The 14,526-nt window shown below is 42.6% G+C and overlaps 1 protein-coding gene across 5 annotated transcripts in view; it reads left to right on the top strand.

Moving 5' to 3' along the window:
* WDFY3 (WD repeat and FYVE domain containing 3) overlaps positions 1 to 14,526 on the top strand; it is a 352,404-nt gene that overhangs the window by 302,568 nt on the left and 35,310 nt on the right. For all 5 annotated transcript variants that reach the window (XM_068233510.1, XM_068233509.1, XM_068233512.1 and 2 more), the window contains 3 exons: positions 2,243 to 2,334; positions 6,725 to 6,937; positions 9,659 to 9,806. In XM_068233510.1, coding sequence (XP_068089611.1) covers positions 2,243 to 2,334; positions 6,725 to 6,937; positions 9,659 to 9,806 — 453 coding nt within the window. The remainder of the gene's footprint in view (positions 1 to 2,242; positions 2,335 to 6,724; positions 6,938 to 9,658; positions 9,807 to 14,526) is intronic.

Raw genomic sequence — 14,526 nt, forward strand, 5'->3', positions numbered from 1 at the left:
TATTGAGAGAGATTAAGGGCCTATTTCCACTACACGCGGATTCTGGATGCAGAAAACTGACTCCAAGGAATGCCTATGTGAAAGCTGCATCAGAAAAATTGCGTTAAGTGAAAACAAGCCCATAGGCTTTCATTGGAGTCAGTTTTTTCTTCAGAATCCACGTGTAGTGGAAACAGGCCCTAACTGTTTCTGGCCAGCACTGCAGCTAAACTTCTGCATAGTCTCAATATAACTTCCTATCCAGTTCTAGCCTATACAATGCATCATGAAGCTTTTACCCTTCCCAAAGCTTGTCCCTATGAAAAGGTTACATAAAATGGCAGTAATGGTTTCTTACTGTAGGCAGAAAAGGGTGTTAAGATTTTTACAAATACATTGAGATGGGTGGGTGGAAGAGTTAAATGATTTTTCACACACTGAACAGAGAAAAAGTGTAGTTGCAGTGCTGATCACAAAGGGCAGTGGGGGAGGTTGAGCAGATCTACTCAGACTCCATTCTGAGAAAGAAACTCCCACTCTCCTGGCAGTAAAACGTTAGCTATTTATTGCTGAAGCACAGACATGCGCATTGCTAGTTAGTGCAAATTTACTGTCCCTATATGTGTAAAAACGAACTGCACTTTATTATTGTAGTTCTTGTTGCTATCTGCAGTGGACCTCATGTGCTTGGACTTCCCCCTTCCATTCTCAGTAAGACCGATTTGGCTGTTTGTAGAGAGCCCAGCAACACATTTTAACAATTGTCACGGGTAAATTGTTACCCAAAGCAATCACAAATGGTTGCTTTAGGCACCATTTATCCAGTTCCTGTAATCCTTGGTTAATTTTTATGGCTCTTTTAATTTCTGATACTTCTGAGCAAATTTGATGCTCGGACCCTTGAAAAGGATGTTGGCATTGAATAAATTCATATGTGCTGATGGCCAGGTATAGTCGCCTGGCCATCAGCACAGACCATAATGTAAGTTGAAGGCTGTGGTGCATCAGGTGGTTTACATGAGGAGCTGACAATAGCGTAACGGCTCTAGGGGTTTGGATACAATAAGCCGAGCTCCACATATCCATTCCGGTGTTTAGCTGCGGAGTTTGGCTATTATTATAGCTCCGGATATTGGCTAATGTTAGGGGTTAATGCATCAGAGTAATACATTACCAATATTCAAATTGTCAGCAACACTAAGCACCCAAATAAACAAGACACCTTTTAATATACATACCAAGTTACAATGCTTGTCATGTTAGCTTAGATATATTTTCAGTTTTTTTAACTGAAATTGTTGGTCCCTGTAGGAGAATGAGCTGTAATGAGCTGTGTCTACTTGACCTCCAGACATTGCAGCATGGAGTCATGTGACAGTACATGAAGCGAAGTGTAAATGTGGAAGAACCCCATTATGAACTATCGGAGTCGTCACTGTGAGGGCTATTGGTAGAAAGCCAGCAACAGAGCCAACTACATCCATACAGAAAATAAACATTAACCTTCAGAAAAGTCTGTGCGGACTTGGGGCATGTGATTTGGCCAAGCAACTTCCTATGCCATGGATAGAAAATATAAAACTATACAGGGCTGAGATCATAGTGACGAGCTCTGTTCCAAAAGAAATGTCTTCAAATGGTCTATGTGAGGAGGAGCACACTTGGCATCTTTCCTCCAATGGTAGAAGGCCATGTCACATCGGACACCATCTAATAACATCAGGAGTGTTATAATATGCACTGCAACATGGTAGCTTTCAGCTCTATAGCATGCTCTGTTCATATAGGCGCTATGGTTTATACTGAAGCTGACCTGTAGTTTGGAAGCAATTTATGAAAAGGCTAAAACTCTTCTTTACAATTTGTGCTGTTCTAATGCTGTGGAATTAATGTACTAATGTCATTCAGATGCAGTGCAATGTGCCGTGTACTTTTAATGTGTTGATAATATCTGATGGAACCTTATTTATAGTTCATTGGTGCAAACAGACTTGTTGTTCCATCGTTTCTACAGAGTTGCTGTAATTCCTTTAAAAGTGTAATCTTTGACCATTAAATTAGGCAGTATAAAATATGTGGAGAATTAAACATGCAGGCGTTGCTCAGTTTATTAGTGGGAAATGCACAGTAGGTTAATTGTATTATGCTAGAAGTTCCTCTGAGAGAAAGGTTTGCTTTACACATTTACAGCAATTTACTCAGCCTTTCAATGTGATCTTCTCACTTCGGTATTTAGTAAATATAGCATTTTTTTCCTATTTAGGCAGCAAACAAAATGGAACAAAACTGGGTGATGTGATTCTACCTCCATGGGCAAAGGGTGACCCAAGGGAATTAATTCGAGTGCACAGAGAGGTAAATAATGTTGCAAAAAATTTGCAATCGCTTAAGTAGAACATTTATGATTTTAAAGAGGCTTGTAAATGGACTAACTTTCACTGTAAGATTTCATGTGCACTGCTCACCAGAAGCATACCTCAGTGGTAAACATTTACAGGTACAATACTATAAGTAACCACACTAATGTATCCTACAAGAAGACTACTTAAAGAGAGTCTGAAGCGAGAATAAAACTCGCTTTTTACCTTATATTCAGCAGGGGCATGTTTGCCCCTGCTAAAACACCGCTACCCCGCGGCATAAAGAGGGGTCTTTACCCCACAAATCCCCTTCGTGCTGTGCGGGGAACGCTTTCTGCTTGAGGCAGGGCTAACGGCTATAGCCCTACCTCTCAGCGCGTCTATCAGAGCTGATCGCCGCCTCTCCCTGCCCCTCTCAGTCTTCCTTCACTGAGAGGGGCGGGGAGAGGCGGAGATCCACCGCTGATAGACGTGCTGAGAGGCAGGGTTGCAGCCATTAGCCCTGCCTCCAGGAGCAGCAAAATCTACGACCAAGTTAGTCGTGGATTTTGCAGGGGGGGGATTTGGGGGGCAAAGACCCCTCGTTATGCCGTGGGATAGCGGCGTTTTAGCAGGGGCAAACATGCCCCTGCTGAATATAAGGTAAAAAGCGAGTTTTATTCTCGCTTCAGAGTCTCTTTAAATCGCCAAAAATATTATTTCATATCGGTGGATTTGTACCTGACCTGCAGCACACCAGCCAACAACCTGCATGTTAAGCTACCCAACTCAAAGCTGCCTTTGCTGCTGCTGTGTTAGCAACCTGCATCTATCAGCTAACGTAAACATATTGCCTGAAGTTCCCCCAATGTACAGAATTAGTGCCCTGTGTCTACTTACCCCAGCTAATACATATAGTTAGTGACTTCCTAAAACACAGTTCCCCGTGAGTGTCCATGAGCTCTCCTGCCCAATACACCATTAAGCCCAATCTACACAATACGATTCTTTGTGCGATTCGATTACGATTCTATTTACGATTCGATTAAATCCATCATGCCCGATCCTGATTTATTTCGATTTGCCATTGAAAAACAATGGCAAATCGAATTGGATTGAATCGAATCCCGATCGGACATGTCGGATTAATTGAATCGTAAATAGAATCGTAATCGAATCGCACAAAGAATCGTATCGTGTAGATGGGGCTTTATAGCCTGGTTCACTATTGTAAGTTGTAGTTTGAGATCATAGGCATATGAGAATAGTACAGCAGGGAGTACATAATGGGAAGGAGAGAAGGGAGGCAAGATGAGAGGTCTATGAGAGTAGTACAGCAAAGAGTACATAATGGGAAGGAGAGGCAAGATGAGATGTCTATGTGAATAGTACAGAAGGGAGTACATAATGGGAAGGAGAGAAGGGAGGCAAGATGAGAGGCCTATGAGAGTAGTACAGCAGGGAGTACATAATGGGAAGGAGAGAAGGGAGGCAAGATGAGAGGCCTATGAGAGTAGTACAGCAGGGAGTACATAATGGGAAGGAGAGGCAAGATGAGGTCTATGAGAATAGTACAGCAGGGAGTACATAATGGGAAGGAGAGAAGGGAGGCAAGATGAGAGGCCTATGAGAGTAGTACAGCAGGGAGTACATAATGGGAAGGAGAGAAGGGAGGCAAGATGAGAGGCCTATGAGAGTAGTACAGCAGGGAGTACATAATGGGAAGGAGAGGCAAGATGAGGTCTATGAGAATAGTACAGCAGGGAGTACATAATGGGAAGGAGAGAAGGGAGGCAAGATGAGAGGCCTATGAGAGTAGTACAGCAGGGAGTACACAATGGGAAGGAAAGAAGGGAAGCAAGATGAGGTCTATGAGAATAGTACAGCAGGGAGTACATAATGGGAAGGAGAGGAGGGAGTAAGATGAGAGGCCTATGAGAATAGTACAGCAGGGAGTACATAATGGGAAGGAGAGGAGGGAGTAAGATGAGAGGCCTATGAAATTAGTACAGCAGGGAGTACATAATGGGAAGGAGAGGAGGGAGTAAGATGAGAGGCCTATGAGAATAGTACAGCAGGGAGTACATAATGGGAAGGAGAGGAGGGAGTAAGATGAGAGGCCTATGAGAATAGTACAGCAGGGAGTACATAATGGAAGGAAAGAAGGGAAGCAAGATGAGGCCTATAAGAGTAGTACAGCAGGGAGTACATAATGGGAAGGAAAGAAGGGAAGCAAGATGAGAGGCCTATGAGAGTAGTACAGCAGGGAGTACATAATTGGAAGGAGAGGCAAGATGAGAGGCCTATGAGAGTAGTACAGCAGGGAGTACATAATGGGAAAGAGAGGCAAGATGAGAGGTCTATGAGAATAGTACAGCAGGGAGTACATCATGGAAGTAAAGAAAGGAAGCAAGATGAGGTCTATGAGAATAGTACAGCAGGGATATAATGGGCATAATGGGAAGGAGAGGCAAGATGAGAGGCCTATGAGAGTAGTACAGCAGGGAGTACATAATGGGAAGGAGAGAAGGGAGGCAAGATGAGGCCTATAAGAGTAGTACAGCAGGGAGTACACAATGGGAAGGAAAGAAGGGAAGCAAGATGAGAGGCCTATGAGAGTAATACAGCAGGGAGTACATAATGGGAAGGAGAGAAGGGAGGCAAGATGAGGCCTATAAGAGTAGTACAGCAGGGAGTACACAATGGGAAGGAAAGAAGGGAAGCAAGATGAGAGGCCTATGAGAGTAATACAGCAGGGAGTACATAATGGGAAGGAGAAAAGGAATGCAAGATATGCCAGTAACTGTTTATTCAGCAGCCTTAAAGAGAACCTTAACTCAAAAAAAAACAACCATGAGTTTCACTTACGTGGGGCATTTGCCAGCCCCCTGCAGCCATCCTGTGCCCTTGCAGTCACTCATGGCTCCTCCAGTCCCCCGTCGCCAGCTAGTTTAGTTTTTGCCAACTTTGAGTCGGCGGGCCGCCACGCTTACCTTTGCTCGCATTCCCACTGGTGCAGTAAGCTATCGCAGGCATTAACACGTACATTCTTACGCACATTAACGTGTATAATTTTTTTACGCGTTACTGGTGCAACGTGTAAATTTACGCATTGCACCAGTAACGCTTAAAATGTACTTGTTAATGTCCGCAATAGCTTCCTGCACCAGCGGGAATGCATGCAAAGGTACACGTGGCGGCCCGCCAACTCAGTCAGCAAAAATAAAACTAGCTGGCAGCAGGGGACCGTAGGAGCCATGAGTGACTGCGAGGGGACAGGATGGCTACAGGGGGGCTGGTAGATGCCTCAGGTAAGTGAAACTTTTTTTTTTTTTTTTTTTTTTTAGTTAAAGAGAATCTGTATTGTTAAAATCACACAAACGTAAACATACCAGTGTGTTAGGAGACATCTTCTATTACCCTCTGTCACAATTTCGCCGCTCCCCGCCGCATTAAAAGTAGTCAAAAACAGTTTTAAAAAGTTTGTTTGTAAACAAACAAAATGGCCACCAAAACAGGAAGTAGGTTGATGTACAGTATGTCCACACATAGAAAATACATCCATACACAATCAGGCTGTATACAGCCTTCCTTTTGAATCTCAAGAGATCATTTGTGTGTTTCTTTCCCCCTCCATCTCACTGAAGAGTTACAAGCTGATTTTCTTCTTGCAGACAGCTCTGCCCGGTTGTCTGTAATTCTGCAGTATGTGACTCATCAGTATGTGAACAGAGGATTTATCCAGCTTGTAAAAGATAAGAGAGCAGAGAAAAGCTGGCCAATGTAAATAACACGCACACATGGGAGTGTGCATAGAGGGGGCATGCATAGCAGATCAAAATGAAGAGTTGGCAGCCTTCCAGACACAGGATGACAAGTCTGACAGGGGAAAGATAAGCTGATTTATTACAGAGATGGTGATAGTATAAAGTGCTGCAGTAAGCCAGAGCACATTCTAATAGGTTTAGGAACCTGTAGGATGGTAGAAAACACAATGACATTTTTGTTACAGAGTCCCTTTAAGGTTCCCTTTAACGTGATTGCCCCCCCCCCCTCCCTTCCAGCCGATTCCTCCAACTCATAGATGAGCAGTGTGAAACCACTAAAAAAGCAGGATTAAAAAGCTTGTAAAAAATATGATAAATGCCTAAATAAAGGAGGCAATTATGTGGAGAAATAATCAGAGGCTACAGTGTGTATAAAATAAAATGTTTCCCTAATTGATTAAATGAAAACTGCCTTTTACTTTGTGGATTACCCATGTATAAAGAGCATATTCTGTATGTTTTTTTCTTTCTCATTAAAAGTTATGAAAACTAAAAATTTTGAGGGAAACCGGTGAGATTGTGATTGTGCACGTGTTGCTACTGTAAATTTGATCCTAAAGGCTGTTATTGTGCATCCAGGCTCTGGAGTGTGACTACGTCAGTGCGCACCTGCATGAATGGATAGACTTGATCTTTGGATACAAGCAACAGGGACCAGCAGCTGTAGATTCAGTCAATGTCTTTCACCACCTCTTCTATGAGGGCCAAGTGGACATCTACAACATAAATGACCCATTGAAAGAAACAGCTACCATAGGCTTCATTAACAATTTTGGGCAGATACCCAAGCAGGTAAAACCACTTTTCCTGTATAAAAGAAAATGAAAAAGTTTACAGTGGAGAAAATAATTTTTCATGTTACTGTAATCTTCCCAAACATTTTGGTTAGTACCTGTAGCACATGACTGTATGTGTCATCTGCATGATTCTCCTAATGGCATCTGACAGAATCCTACGGAGTTGGATGATTGGTGTGGTACTGAATTTTTTGTGCTGCAGTAATGCATTTTAAAGGAAAGTTTCACGCAGGAGCTTAAAAAAAAAAAAAAAAAATCCCAATTCATTTACCTGGGGCTTCCTCCAGCCCGTGGCAGGCAGGACGTGCCCTCGCCGCTGCTCCGCGGGCTCCCGGTCTTCTCCGGTGGCGCACCCGACCTGGCCAGGCCCGGCTGCCAGGTCGGGCTCTTCTGCGCTCCAAAATGCGCCTCACGGGGGCGCGCTGACGTCATCGGACGTTCTCTGAGTTGTACTGCGCAGGCGCAGAACTACTGCGCCTGCGCAGTACAGCCCGGACGTCCGATGACGTCAGCACGCACCAGTGACGCACGTTGGAGAGCAGAAGAGCCCGACCTGACAGCTGGGCCTGGCCAGGTCAGGTGCACCACTGGAGAAGATCGGGAGCCTGCGGAGCCGCGGCGAGGTCACGTCCTGCCTGCCACGGGCTGGAGGAAGCCCCAGGTAAGTGGATTTGGATTTTTATTTTTTTTTAGCTCCTGCGTGAACCTTCCCTTTATAGACACAAATGAAGCATGAAGACTATGGGCTCAGGTCACAAGGAGTATGATGTATTAGCTATTATGATAGTTGTTCTGCTTATGCGCCATATTTGCTTGAAAAAACGTATTTTAAAATGGCAGATTTTTTAGCTTTTACTTTAGCCGGCAGTTAAAGCACACCTGAACTGAGAGGGAAATTGAGACTGCCATATTTATTTTCTTTTAAACCATGCAGATTGCTTGGCTGTCCTACTGAGCATCTGTCTCTAACACCTTTAGCCACAGACCATGAACAAGCATGCAGATCAGATGTTTCTGACTGAGGTCAGACTGGATTAGCTGCATGCTTGTTTCAGGTGTGTAATTCAGACACTACTGCAGCCAAAGAGATCAGCAGGACAGCCAGGCAACTGGTATTGTTTAAAAAGAAATAAACTTTGTAGCCATCATATCACTCTGCATCTTTTAAAGTGGACCTGAACTCTTGCACAGGACAGAAGGAAAACAGAGAAATGCACCCTGTATGTATTTAGAGAGTTTAGCCTGCTTAATTTCCCCTAATTTGTGTCTAATCATAAAATGTAATCTGATCTCCCCCCTGTGTCACATGAATGCCAATGGCAGAGATGGCAGATAAGCATATTTGAAAGCACAGGCTGTTTACAACATGTCTGCTTCCATGAATCAGGAAGTAGACAAACTGCAGATTTATTGCAGGATTTGTATCCGCTGTAACAAAGAAACGTTTTTTGTTTAAAGATTATTATGCTGTTGTGTATCTTTTAGGGCAGAGAGGAGTTCTGAGTTCAGGTCCACTTTTACCTGAACCATACAGGCCGAGATATGATCCTTGGAGTGAGCACAATTTGATCGATACGATATCTAAAGGAAATTTCATGCACAAAATAAGTTTGTCTTTTGGTAGAGAATTAATTGATTTGGCCATATTCACACTGTAAAATGTTAATGTTATTGTTGATTGTATCTTAAAGGTCCGTACACACGCCGGACTGGAGGCAACGACGAGTCCGTTGTCACCTCCCGCTGGGTGGGCGTTCCAGTGACAGTCCGGCGTGTGTACAGTCTGTAGGCGGACTGATACAGCTGTTTCTGAGCGATCCACCGGGCGGATCGCTCAGAAACAGCCGTATCAGTCTGCAGACAGACTGTACACACGCCGGACTGTCACTGGAACGCCCACCCAGCGGGAGGTGACAGCGGACTCGTCGTTGCCTCCAGTCCGGCGTGTGTACGGACCTTTAGAATATGTCATAGCTTTTTATTAAAGGTTAACGGACAAATCATTACAGCCATCCCTTTTGGCCACTAGTAGGTGGAGGCGCCTGGGAATGTTTGCATGAGGTAGCCTTTAAATTAAATTAAAAAAATTAAAAATGATAAATGAATGAGGCATCTTACCTCTTCCAGATGCAAAACCCAGACAAAAAGGATCAAACCCCTCCTTTTTGTCTAGGTTTTATGCCTGGAAGAGAGAAGTTGCCTCCTTAATTTATTTCACTGTTTATTTCTCATATAAATATATCTCAAGCAAACATTCTCGCGCCTCCACCTACTAGTTGCCCGTCAAACTTCCTCAGAGGCACCCCCCCCCCCCCCCCTTCCATTAAGGCAAAATCACACTAACAATGGTACAGGCACCGCTTTGCTGCACGCACAGTGCACGAACGGCGCTGATATGAACCTTCTCATAGAGATTCATTGCACAAGTGTTTTGTGGGCGATTTTAAAAATCGCCTGCACTTGAAAAAAGGCAGAAAATGCCTCTAGTGTGAACGAGCCCTGAGTGTATGGCCAGCTTAATACATAAAATGACATATTGCTATGGGGAGGGCAACTCCTCAATAATTTGTGAAAAGCTTTAAAATTTCAAATAGCTGACATTCTTTGTGAATTGAGTTCTGTCTGTGTATGCAGAAATTTCCATTTGATTTCTTTTGGGCTTATCTAACATTTGACATCAAACTGTTAAATAATGTGTCCATATTCTCTTTATCAGTTATTTAAGAAGCCGCACCCACCAAAACGTGTCAGAAGTCGACTGAATGGAGATTCCTCATCAGTGTCTATGCCACTGGGGTCTGCTTGTGACAAGATATTCTTCCATCATTTGGATAATTTGAGGCCTTCTCTGGCCCCTGTCAAAGGTATGATAAATTGAACAAAGCATTATCATGGTGAACTGGCTAGCGTAGAAAAACCTGCAGTTTTTGTAAGCAAGGTTTTAGTAAGTGTTTTTTACTGCTGTCAAATTGCTGTGTGCATGAATTGTGGCATGTAATAGTATGTGTTGTTTGATTGACCTAATTTGCTCTAACAGCTTATTTAAATTCTGTGGATGATGAGCCTTCCATTTTTATGTGAATTGGTAATTTTAAAGCAAACGTTTGCAGTGTGCAAAAACACAATACAAACTATTGACAGCCAAATGGTCCAGTGAGTTCTGCGGGCGGGACTGCTGCCGCATGACAGGCAAACAGTAGTCTTTCCAGTGAAAGAGCCCAGCTCGGACAGTACATTTTTAAAAAATATTACAATTATTAAAAAAGTGCACTCTGTGCTTTCTTAAAGTGTAACTGTCGGGCATAAAATCAAAAATCAATTCTTTATTTTTATCTGGTAAACAAGTAGTAAGGATGCTAATCAGGCATTCCAAAAGTTAAAAATCCCTATTACTTTTCTTGTTGATAAATGATCATTCCCCAGTTTACCTGACTCTTATTTGGTACATACAAAATTTGGTACACAAAAAGAAAGTTGCAGGGCATGCTAGGTTGTCCTGTTTTGCTTCTCTACTTCCCCTCATACTTAACTAATGCAGCCTGATTGGCTGAAGCCGCTTTCCCTCCTGTTTTCCCAGCCCACACCTCTGTTCCTCTCTGATTGGCCAATATTTCTCATGCTAAGCACCACAAATTGGGCAAGCACCATCAACCAAAGCACCTCTATAAGGGTAATAAATGGAGTGTGCAGAAAGGAACTATAAAGAACTCGTACACAAACCAAAGAAAAGAGGTTCCCTCAAAGAACCGCACCACTTCAAAAGTATCACTGCAAAATCATCTTTATTCAAAAATGAATTAAAAACACTTAAAAACAAGTAGCAAGGATTGCCATGTTGGGGAATTCATATACAGGTCATTCTCAAAAAATTAGCATATTGTGATAAAGTTCATTATTTTCTGTAATGTACTGATAAACATTAGACTTTCATATATTTTAGATTCATTACACACAACTAAAGTAGTTCAAGCCTTTTATTGTTTTAATATTGATGATTTTGGCATACAGCTCATGAAAACCCCAAATTCCTATCTCAAAAATTAGCATATCATGAAAAGGTTCTCTAAACGAGCTATTAACCTAATCATCTGAATCAACTAATTAACTCTAAACACCTGCAAAAGATTCCTGAGGCTTTTAAAAACTCCCAGCCTGGTTCATTACTCAAAACCGCAATCATGGGTAAGACTGCCGACCTGACTGCTGTCCAGAAGGCCATCATTGACACCCTCAAGCAAGAGGGTAAGAGGGTAAGACACAGAAAGAAATTTCTGAACCAATAGGCTGTTCCCAGAGTGCTGTATCAAGGCACCTCAGTGGGAAGTCTGTGGGAAGGAAAAAGTGTGGCAGAAAACGCTGCACAACGAGAAGAGGTGATCGGACCCTGAGGAAGATTGTAGAGCAGGACCGATTCCAGACCTTGGGGGACCTGCGGAAGCAGTGGACTGAGTCCAGAGCCACTGTGTACAGGCATGTGCAGGAAATGGGCTACAGGTGCCGCATTCCCCAGGTCAAGCCACTTTTGAACCAGAAACAGCGGCAGAAGCTCCTGACCTGGGCTACAGAGAAGCAGCACTGGACTGTTGCTCAGTGGTCCAAAGTACTTTTTTCGGATGAAAGCAACTTTTGCATGTCATTCGGAAATCAAGGTGCCAGAGTCTGGAGGAAGACTGGGGAGAGGGAAATGCCAAAATGCCTGAAGTCCAGTGTCAAGTACCCACAGTCAGTGATGGTCTGGGGTGTCATGTCAGCTGCTGGTGTTGGTCCACTGTATTTTACCAAGGGCAGGGTCAATGCAGCTAGCTATCAGGAGATTTTAGAGCACTTCATGCTTCCATCTGCGGAAAAGCTTTATGGAGATGATTTCATTTTTCAGCACGACCTGGCACCTGCTCAGAGTGCCAAAACCACTGGTAAATGGTTTACTGACCATGGTATTACTGTGCTCAATTGGCCCGCCAACTCTCCTGACCTGAACCCCATAGAGAATCTGTGGGATATTGTGAAGAGAAAGTTGAGAGACGCAAGACCCAACACTCTGGATGAGCTTAAAAAGAATCTGTATTGTTAAAATCGCACAAAAGTAAACATACCAGTGCGTTAGGGGACATCTCCTATTACCCTCTGTCACAATTTCGCCGCTCCTCGCCGCATTAAAAGTGGTTAAAAACAGTTATAAAAAGTTTGTTTATAAACAAACAAAATGGCCACCAAAACAGGAAGTAGGTTGATGTACAGTATGTCCACACATAGAAAATACATCCATACACAAGCAGGCTGTATACAGCCTTCCTTTTTAATCTCAAGAGATCATTTGTGTGTTTCTTTCCCCCTGCAGCTATCTTCCACTGAAGTGTCAGGCTTTTTCTTCCTGCAGAGTGCAGACAGCTCTTCCTGTATGTAATTCCTCAGTATGTGAAAGCCCAGCCAGCTCAGAGGAGGATTTATCCAGATTGTAAAAGATAATAGAGCAGAGAGAACCTGCCATAATCTAAATAACACACTGGCAGTGTGCAGAGAGGGGCCTGGAGGGGGGTGATGCATCACAGAACCACAACACTGAAGAACTTGGCAGCCTTCCAGACACAGGCTGACAAGTCTGACTAAAGAGAGATAAGTTGATATATTACAGAGATGGTGATAGTAGAACGTGCTGCAGTAAGCCAGAACACATTAGAATAGCTTTTGGAACTTGTAGGATGATAAAAAACAGGATGCAATTTTTGTTACGGAGTCTCTTTAAGGCCGCTATTGAAGCATCCTGAGCCTCCATAACACCTGAGCAGTGCCACAGGCTGATTGCCTCCATGCCACGCTGCATTGAAGCAGTCATTTCTGCAAAAGGATTCCCGACCAAGTATTGAGTGCATAACTGAACATAAAAAAGTCAACCTTCAAATAATTGTTTTAAAAACACTTTTCTTTTATTGGTAGGATGAAATATGCTAATTTTTTGAGATAGGAATTTTGGGTTTTCATGAGCTGTATGCCAAAATCATCAATATTATAACAATAAAAGGCTTGAGGCTACTTCAGTTGTGTGTAATGAATCTAAAATATATGAAAGTCTAATGTTTATCAGTACATTACAGAAAATAATGAACTTCATCACAATATGCTAATTTTTAGAAGGACCTGTATAAATACAAATGTAAATGAAAATAAATGTCAGCCTAATGGCTAAGATCCCAGACCACATACTCACAGATATATTATATAAACTGATGGCTATCAGGAACTAAACAGTTTATTCCAAATAGCCCCATCATCAAAGATGGAAAATTGGAGGCAAAACCAGTAACCTGTATAATAAAGTGCATATAAATACAATGTGCAATAAGACAAAATCATCGAAAACAATTCATGAGTGAAGGTCCCAACGTGTGAAAAAATGAACGTGCAAAGACGCATAGAGAAAGTGCAAAATAGTGCATAAAGCAGTATGAAACCACTAAAGCAGGAATACTGGTTCTTACCAAAGGATAAAGATCAAGGTGAGATGTGGTACATGGATACCGTCGCGATTCGCCGCTCTACAATATGGCAGCTTCCTCTGGGCATAAACAGCAGCAAGTGTCGTCAGCTTTTTAAGCTTAAGGACATGGGAGGACAGGTAACGGGGGCGTGTTCTAAGTCATCGATGTGCGCGGCCGCACACAACAGGGGAACTACATCAGCGCTGATTAGCGCTACGTCACTACCCCCTCCTAGGTGCAAGAGGGTCATGGGAATTGTAGTTGCAGATTGTAGAAAAGAAAATAAAGCATGAATAAAAAGAAGAAAATAGGCTAGGAAGCTGAAGTAGAATATGTACCTATGCTCCACATTAAAAATAAATGAATCTAAACAAGAAATTGTTACACAATTCATACGAGATAATCTATATCCTGATACAAATATACATCGGGGCAATGTCGCCATCATGTGGCCAAAAAAAGTCTCACAATGATGATTATAAAAACAGAAATATATATACAAATGAGCCAGATAAATATTTTACAAAAAGAGATTTTATACATCATAATCCCAAATATATACAAATAGGACAAAGTTCAAATATAATTCATTAGAATAAGAAACGCGCCAAAGTCGCTAGGAGATTTTCCTGAGCTCCCATTGATGGAGGATCGATCAATATGTTCATTCCTTTCTTAGATTTACATCTTTACCTTACAGAGTCCGGACAAATTGGGAGTACCTTGTTTTGAAAATCCACAGCTGTTAACAGCCTATTGCACTATGGATCATTTCATACCAAACAACTAAAAGACAATATTCCAACTGGACAGTTTCTGCGCAGAAACTGTTCAGAAGACAGCGAATTTAAAAGGCAGGCTGACGACTTGGAAAAAAGGTTCTTACAGAGAGGCTACCCCAGAGGCCCCATTAAGAGGGCTTATCAGAGAGCACTTCATTCCAGAATGAAAGAATTACTATTTGGCGAAAAGAAAACAACCGATAGTGTGGTACGGATGTGTACCCCCTTCAACACAAGTTGGAACAATTTGATGGTTATTTTATCTAGACACTGGTCGATTCTCCATACCGACCCAGTTCTAAAGACATGCACTTCGGCCAAACCAT

The sequence above is a fragment of the Hyperolius riggenbachi genome, chromosome 1, assembly GCF_040937935.1.
Source record: "Hyperolius riggenbachi isolate aHypRig1 chromosome 1, aHypRig1.pri, whole genome shotgun sequence".
Classification (NCBI taxonomy): Eukaryota; Metazoa; Chordata; class Amphibia; order Anura; family Hyperoliidae; genus Hyperolius; species Hyperolius riggenbachi.